The sequence below is a fragment of the Micropterus dolomieu genome, linkage group LG03, assembly GCF_021292245.1.
Source record: "Micropterus dolomieu isolate WLL.071019.BEF.003 ecotype Adirondacks linkage group LG03, ASM2129224v1, whole genome shotgun sequence".
NCBI classification, from domain to species: Eukaryota; Metazoa; Chordata; class Actinopteri; order Centrarchiformes; family Centrarchidae; genus Micropterus; species Micropterus dolomieu.
The window spans coordinates 35006925-35015891 of record NC_060152.1 but is presented as its reverse complement, the minus strand read 5'-3'; the positions used below and the strand labels follow the sequence as shown (position 1 = coordinate 35015891).

General features: G+C 43.0%; 1 protein-coding gene across 3 annotated transcripts in view; it reads left to right on the top strand.

The window, feature by feature from the left end:
* plekho1b (pleckstrin homology domain containing, family O member 1b) overlaps positions 1–8967 on the top strand; it is a 29567-nt gene that overhangs the window by 2149 nt on the left and 18451 nt on the right. For all 3 annotated transcript variants that reach the window (XR_006824326.1, XM_046043885.1, XM_046043886.1), the window contains 2 exons: positions 1727–2155; positions 5409–5555. Coding sequence is in view for 2 of the 3 variants with exons in the window: in XM_046043885.1 (XP_045899841.1) it covers positions 2129–2155; positions 5409–5555 (174 nt within the window). In the remaining variant the exon portion in view is untranslated. The remainder of the gene's footprint in view (positions 1–1726; positions 2156–5408; positions 5556–8967) is intronic.

The following is an 8967-nucleotide window of genomic DNA, read 5'->3' as shown; positions in this document are numbered from 1 at the left end:
GTTGTTGTGGGTGCTGTGTCGTTGTTGTGGGTGCTGTGTCGTTGTTGTGGGTGCTGTGTCGTTGTTGTGGGTGCTGTGTCGTTGTTGTGGTGGTGTTGTTGTGGGTGCTGTGTCGTTGTTGTGGTGGTGTTGTTGTGGGTGCTGTGTCGTTGTGGTGGTGTGGTGGTGTTGTTGTGGGTGCTGTGTCGTTGTGGTGGTGTGGTGGTGTTGTTGTGGGTGCTGTGTCGTTGTGGTGGTGGTGGTGTTGTGGGTGCTGTGTCGTTGTGGTGGTGTGGTGGTGTTGTTGTGGGTGCTGTGTCGTTGTGGTGGTGTGGTGGTGGTGTTGTGGGTGCTGTGTCGTTGTGGTGGTGTTGTTGTGGGTGCTGTGTCGTTGTTGTGGGTGCTGTGTCGTTGTGGTGGTGTTGTTGTGGGTGCTGTGTCGTTGTTGTGGTGGTGTTGTTGCTGTGCCTTTAACGCAGCGTGTAGCAGATAATCTGCAGCCTCTCAGTCTGACCCACTTTGAGTCTCTGAGCTCAGAGTGAAACTGACTCCAGATCAGATCAGCCTGGGAACATCTGCCAACATCCAGAGCTCTCTGAACCGGATTACACTGATCCAGATGTGAGCCAGACCGGATCCAGACGCCCCGCCCCCGACATGTGTCTGTCTGGACTTAAACAATGAAGGACGTGTTCTTTATGATGTGATGAAGTGATTAACTTCTGACCCATGAGTTAATGATCTGAACTCTGATCAGCTGATGTTTCTCTCTCTGTTTGTTGTTGTTGAGTTTTGCTTTTGTTCATGATATATGTGGATATACACAGTACACAGTACTACATGCTCTAACTATACAAATAAAGAGTAAAGAGAGAATACATAAAGAACACAGTTTCTACAGATTATTAACATTATTATTTTATGGTCAAACAACAACTCACAGCTGAGGCATGATGAAACTGCTTTTACTGAGGTACTTGTACTTAACCTGAGTATTTACAGTTCATGCTACCTGCCAGTGGTGGATGAAGTATTTAGATCCTTTACTGTGTAGAAAATGTACTTAAAGTATTAAAAGTACTCACTGCAGAAAAGTGTGCCTGTTGCATTATAATATATTAGGCAGCAGGATGTTGAGCTGCAGCTCCTTCTCAGCTGATCAGTTTCAGACTGCAGCTGATGAGTCTTTTCATTCTGCATCAGCCTGCTGATTATTTCCTCCATCAATACATTGATTGTTTGGTTTGTAAAGGTTCTGAAAATAGTGAGAAATGTTGTCCCAGTTTCCTCCTTCACAAAGTTTGTTCTGTCAGTCCAAACCTCTAAATAATTAAACCTCTAAATAATTAAAACACATTAAAATAATCAAACAATTTAAAGAAAAAGCAGAAAATCTTAAAGATGGAAGCAGGACTTGTTTTTTTTTTACATGAAAAAATGATTTTATGATCAAAATAGTTAGTCAAATAGTCAGTTGACTTATCGATCAGTCGATCCTGTCAGCTGCACTTTAGAAACTGTTAACTAAACATCAGATTTTAGAAACTCTTCACTTTGTAAAGTAACTAGCTGTCAGAGAAATGTAGTGAAGTAAAAAGTACTACAGCTCCCTCTGAGACGGAGCAGAAGGAGAAAGTACTCAAGTAAAGTACAAGTACCTCATATCTGTACACTGTCAGTGTACCTCCTACTTGTAGTCCACCGGTGACCCCTCACCTCTTTCCACTTCACTACATTTGTGTGACAGCTTCAGGTGGAAGCAGCAGCTGAATGCAGTAGACAGTGAGAGTCTGTAGGGGGCGCTGCCGGGCTGCCGAGGAGCCGCTGAGCCAGCAGGGAGTCCGGGGGAGGAGAGAGGAGGGAGGAGGAGGAGTAACCGGACACCGACTCACGGAGCGGCTCCTGGCCGGTCACAGCGCATCGGAGCCCGGCGGCAGCAGCACCGAGCAGCGGCTCGACGAGCAGAGTGAGACCGAGGAGCAGCAGCTGAGGAGCGGCGGCGTGAGGCGGAGGCTCCGGTCCTCCCTGCCGGACTTTAACGCTTCTTCAGCCGCTTTATCTGCCGCTCTGTGGGGGGATAACGGAGTTACCGTGAAAGTGGACGAAGTACCGCCGGTACTCCTCCGCCGGCAGCCTGACAGCCGCCAGCATGAAGAAAAACAACTCCGGGAAACGGGTGAGTGTTACCGGAACCGGGCCCGGCCACCGGCGGCTCGTGACGGTCCGTTTTCTAACGTTAAACCGAAGCTCGAGGAACAAAAGCCTCAGGATTAGTTCAAGGCTTTATTTTGAAGGCGACCACAGCCGCTATTTGCCCGAAGACTCCACTTCCGGTTTTCAGAATAAAGGCGTGATCGATCGATTTGAACAGTTTTAAAGATGAAAAGAGATGAAATGAAAAGTCCAGCGGGACAAGAGGAGGAAGAGGAGGAGGAAGGACCCGGGTCAGACTCAAAGCTTAAAGATCCAGACGCTTAAACCGGGAAACGTTCAGCGGTGTGACGGTTAATCTCCGGAGAGGCTCCGGTTTCACTGAACCGGACAGTTACGTAACCTCTACAAAAGATCAATAATCAATACGTGAGCAGGCAGGAGACGCTCTGTGCACGTGTTTATAAATGCGCTTTAAAGAAGAGAAGACCTGACACTTAAATATTACAGCAGAAAACCATTAACAATAAACATCTATATTTAAATTTAAATTAAAATTACATTTAATAAAAATACTAATCAATAGCAGCCTGCAGTATTTAAGCAAAGCAAATGACAAATAACAAAAAATACAAACGGAAGAAGAAGAAATATTATTATATCATATATATATATATATATAGTAAAAAAGAAAATCTGCTTCTGAGCGTACTAATACTACTGCTATTATTATATACTACTGTATTAGTACTACTAAAAATACCAATAATAGTCCTCTCACATATGTATTATATATTACTATTATAGTACTACTAATAATACAATAATACTCCTTTTATACACTAATAATATACTACTGTAGTTCAACTACTACTAATAATACTATTAAATACAATGATATATAAAATATACTACTTTAATACTGCTACTAGTACTAATAATAATCCATCCATCCATCCTCAACCGCTTATCCTGCGTACAGGGACTACTACTAATAATACTATTAAACACTATTATAATATACTACTGTAATACTACTTCTACTACTAGTAATAATAATAATAATTCTGTTCAGAGTTCTATGATCCAGTTTATTGATCGAGTTGTTTATGTAACAGCGTTTTTAGTTTATTGATTATAAAGTTCTGAATATTTGGACGTGTCGTACATTCTGTTCTGATTCAGAGTATAAACACGTTTTACTGCAGTACTCCAGAGGTCACGTGCTCTGCGTGCAGACAGGAACTCGGACTGAGCACAGTGGTGAAATGAGGAAGTCTGTTTATATGAAGGCGTGTGCTTCAGCTGTGTGAACGCGTCCTCAGGTGGTCGCAGAACGTGACCCGATCTGAAGGACCAAAGCCTGAAAGGTCCGAGTGTGAACGAGGGTCTGCGGCTCAGCACCGCAGATCCGCTGAACCTTCCTCAGCCTCACAATAAAGCTGCAGATAGATCTGGTTTCAAACCAGATTCAGCCGAGACATCTAGTCTCAGTCAGGAGGATGTTCAGAGACCCGTCCCTGGTCTCAGGAGTCCAGCATTCAGTAACTGCCGTAGGTGTCGTTCACACCGGGGGCGCTGGGGGGGGGGGGGCATCAGAACCAGAACCAGAACCAGGATCAGCCTAAATATGTATTGCTGTTTACATACTTAAGAGACTAAACTGTACAAGTATACACAATAATACAATAGTACTGTAATACTAGACGTGTGTCCCAAACACTTTGTGAGGCTCATTTTGTTCCCGTCACTTTAAAAAAAATAGCAACAACAACTTTTAAGAAATGAAAAGTTTATTCACACGAAAAGAAACAAAAAAAGTAACTTAAGCTAAAAACAAAAGAAGCTACTGATTCTGAAACGACCCAAAAATGTGCAGCTTTAATCAGATCAGGAGCCGGGGGCCCGTCGTCTCCCTGTGAGCACGACAGACAGGTTCGTCACGTCTTGTTTCTCCAACGTTAGAAACGTTTGCAGCATCGAAACAGTTTAACAGGTTGGTTTATTAACAGGCCAGAGTAGGTTGGCCGAGACAAAGACGTTGTCACCATGAAACACTTCATATCATTCGATGTCCACAGTCATCAGGATCAGCGTCACATCATTCAGTTTAAAGGCGGATTTTTGCTCCTGAGTGAAAGTTTATGAGTCTAACTTTTCTCTCTGAACGTTCAGAACTATTCTGAGAAAATCTGTTTTCCTCAACAAAATAAATATGTTAGTAGCACTTAGACTGTAGACGTGTCCCCACCACTTTTTGAAAGTATTTGTTAAAATGGTTCTGATAAATTGTTGCAACAAGAAATGTTAAATAAGAAATGAGAATGCCTTGAGAAAGGTTTATTTGCACAATAAGAAAACATGCAATGCAATTTAAATATTGAAGAAATGAATGTGCATTGTCCAAGAAAGTAACTTAAGCTAAAGAAACAAGTTGCTGATTACTACATTATATTACATTCTATTTTTATATTTTGTATTGTCACCGTTCACCTGAATGTTATGTTTCCCTTTATATATATAAAAGACATTTCAACCATAAAATAAAGAAAATGTCTCCAGAACGCAGGAAATTAAGTGTTTAAGGCTCAAAATCTTCTGGGGGAGGAGCCCAGACCCTCCAAATCATTTGTTATTCTGTTACTGAGGAAAATAATATTGCTACTGTTTTATTGTCCATCTCGAGGCCGGGTGTTATCTCTGGGCTGACGCGCTGGTTCTTTCTGTACAGCGATGTGGTTCTGCCGGTGTTGGACCGACCTGGTGCTGCAGGTTTTACGCTGAGTATCTTCGTTATGTCGACTCTGCGGTCGCCCTCGTTGCCCGTTTGATGCGCCACAGTGCAATACTTTTCCCGACCTGCTGTAATTTGTAATGATCTACTGAGATCTACTCTGACTCAAACTGGTTCCCTGTCGTATTCCTGAAACATACGCTGAAGTTTAAAGTCCAGTGAAGACGTGGAACAGCAGGAACAGTATTAACAGGATCCACGTTCTGTGTCTGAAGTTTAACTCAGCAAGTCAGTGACGAGAAATTCCAGTCAGAACTCAGAACGATGTGATTTCTTTACAGAATATTTACGTTCTTTTCAAAGATAAAATCAGTTTAAATAAAATAAAACGTTCCACCCTTTCACATCTGCTTCTTTCTTAATGTGAGTCTGTGGGGAACGTTTGACCTCACTGGCTTCAGAGCTTCCTGGGGTCTTGGGTAGAACCATAAGGTAGAACCTGCTCTGACACCTTCCTGTTTCCTGTTTCCTGTTTCCTGTTCAGGGCCCGCAGGACGCGGCGCAGCATCACGTTCAGCCCGATAAGGTCGGCTGGATCCGGAAGTTCTGTGGGAAAGGGATCTTCAGAGAGATCTGGAAGAACCGGTTTGTGGTTCTGAGGGGAGATCAGCTGTTCATCTGTGAGAAAGAGGTGAGTCGGAGGGGGGCGGGGCTTACAGGTGACGGACACAGCTGCCACTCTGTCAACTTATTGATCATTGCTGATAGAAAAAACTGATACATAACGATAAGACTAAACTTCAGACATGATCCGGTTCCAGTTCTGAATCTCTTTGTTCTATTTAAAGCCTGAAGAACCAGTTTGGTGTTAAACAAGCAGATCAATAGAGTCAGTAGAACAACAAACAGATTGTCAGTTGGGAACATTACTGCTGTGTGGTATTTGTCATGTTCCTCTGTGTTCTGTTGTTTTGGTTCTGATGGGAAACAGAAAGTTTCTCTGCAGGAGTCGAGTTTCAGTCTGAGCTGCAGACACAGGGAGAGCTCCGGTTTCACTGCTGCTCCAAACACAATACGGAACTTCCTCATAGAACCTGTGTCTACAGAACGTCCTCATAGAACTTTTATCAACTACAGAACGTCCTCATAGAACAATTATCTACTACAGAACGTCCTCATAGAACCTGTGTCTACAGAACGTCCTCATAGAACCTGTGTCTACAGAACGTCCTCATAGAACAATTATCTACTACAGAACGTCCTCATAGAACAATTATCTACTACAGAACGTCCTCATTGAACCTGTGTCTACTAAAGAACATTCTGATAGAACTTTATCTACTACAGAAGGTCCTCATAGAACAGTTATCTACTACAGAAGGTCCTCATTGAACCTGTATCTACTAAAGAACATCGTGATAGAACTTTATCTACTACAGAAGGTCCTCATAGAACAATTATCTACTACAGAATGTCCTCATTGAACCTGTATCTACTAAAGAACATCGTGATAGAACTTTATCTACTACAGAAGGTCCTCATAGAACAATTATCTACTACAGAATGTCCTCATTGAACCTGTATCTACTAAAGAACATTGTGATAGAACTTTATCTACTACAGAAGGTCCTCATAGAACAATTATCTACTAAAGAACATTGTGATAGAACTTTATCTACTACAGAAGGTCCTCATAGAACAATTATCTACTACAGAAGGTTCTCATTGAAGCTGTATCTACTAAAGAACATTCTGATCGTGATTGAAGTTTTATCTAGTACAGAACGTCCTCATTGAACCTGTATCTACTACAAAACAATCTATTAGAATCTTTATCAAGTACAGAACATCATGCTAGAACCTGCATCTACTACAGAACGTCCTCATAGAACCTTTATTGACTTAAATATATTTTGTTAGAACCACAGTCTCTCTGGGATTGCTGTGCTGGAAACTTTAATAATTACTAAAGGTTCTTGTTAGAACCTTAGTTCACCGTTTGGCTCCTGGTGACTCGCAGCCGCTGAAAGGTGTCGGCCAGTGAGTCTTAGTGGAACCAGGAGGAACTATTCATTAGCTGTTTTTGTCTCAGCTTCAGGAAAACAAAGCGTTTTAAGGAAGTTCATCGGTTCCTCTCTGTGGCTGTCACTCTGTCGCCTGACCAATCACACGTCAGCTTCATGAAACTGTCTTATGGCCAAATTAGGACGTCTCTCTATCTGTGTGGGTCGAGGTTCAGACTCAGTTCTGCTTCTGTGGTTTGTGTGAAGCTAGACTTCCTGTCCCACCAGAAATAGAAACCGTGCCTGGCAACTGAGGAACCGCACACACACACAGAAAAACATACTCTGACCACATCTGCTTTAGATTTCACAGAACAAACTTCCTCTGAGAGTCGACGGTCCGCTGATGCCCCGCTCTCTTCTTCTTCTTCAGGCGTCAGCAGCACTTTTGGTTCGGTTTCTTTTCCATCAGCTGATTCGCGAGCTGATCAAAATAAATGAAACACGTTTCCAGACTTCACTTGTTCACCGTCACGTTTGTGTTCTTTGTTGCTGCTGTTATCTGCGCCTGCAGCTCGTTCTCTGTCAATCTGACGTTGATTTTCTTCTCTACTGTTAAATAAATGAGTCTTTTTGCTTCTCAGGGTCAGAAAATATTCACAATTAAGAAGCTGGCTTTGTTTAATAAATACAATGATTGTTTAAAATTGTCAGATATTTTCAAACCAGTGGCGACTGGAAGTCCAGTACCACCACCTGAGAAGCAATTCATTTTCTGTTGGTGGACTAATCGACGAATCGCCTATAACAGTGCTTCCTCAAATAAGGTCCGGGGACCCCCAGGGCCCCCTAAAAAAAGGGGAATCATTTCTTTTCACTATACTGGTCATGGGTTTCTTGCACTCGGGGGTCCGTGGTGTATTTTGCCCAATAAGGAGGGCGGGGGGCTGCAGACTGCTAGACCCACGAGTTTAAAGGTCTCTGTTTGAGGGTCAAGACTTGGTTTTAGGGTTCAGGTTAGGGAACACATTATGTCAACAACAGGTCCCCACGAAGGCAGTTACACAAGGCCGTGTGTATGTTAGTGTGTGTGTGATGTCATCTTGTTGTAAATAGACGTTCAGTCATCGACGAATCGTTTTAATCTATGAAACATCCAGATGTTGTGGAAAATGTCATCACACCTTCAGGAACGATACAAACAGGCTCCAAATCTTCACGAAGCTCAAGCATCAAATATTAAAAACCTCTGGAACAATAAATTTAATGTTTTTTTATATCTAATTAATTTATATTTCCAAATATCACAAGTAGGGAATTAAAACATGGTATTAAACGGGCCCCGGAGCTGAGGTATGGAAGAAGTATCTGTAAGTTCCTGTTGTCGGTTCTGCTTTTAATACCGGAGAAATTAAGAAAATACATTTCCTTTTTATTATTTCTACGTAAACGTCGTTAACATCGTCACTGTTCCCGATGCAGACCCGGCTCGCTGCAGTCACCTGTCCAAACATTCATCCAAAGTCTCTACACAGCTCTGCCCGGCTCGGACTTCATCGTCCGTTGCCTCGTCCACGTCAGGAACATGCGCCAGCAGCCAGCACTCAGTTACTATGGGAACACGGCCTCCTGATTAACAGGAAATATTAGCCAGCTGATTGATTAGCTTCAGCCCATTTAAAGAGTTTGCAGCTTTTTTTATTCAAGTTAAAGTGCCGCTGGATTTCTGTCTTTAATACGTTCACACTGGGAAGAGGTCAGAGGTCAGAGGTCAACAGCTGTTTTGTAAGCAGCTCCTCTGGGACTGAACAGCAAGCAGCCAGTGAGAGATCTGGATTATTGATTATCTGACTGATGATGCAGGCCGAGTGACATCAGCATGGAGAGTTATTACAGCCTGAGGGGAGGACACGCACACACACACACACACACGCACAACCACACACATGCACGCACACACACACACACACACACACGCACAACCACACACATGCACGCACACACACGCGCACACGCACGCACACATGCACAACCACACACACGCACGCACAACCACACACACACACGCACACACATGCACAACCACACACACGCACGCAC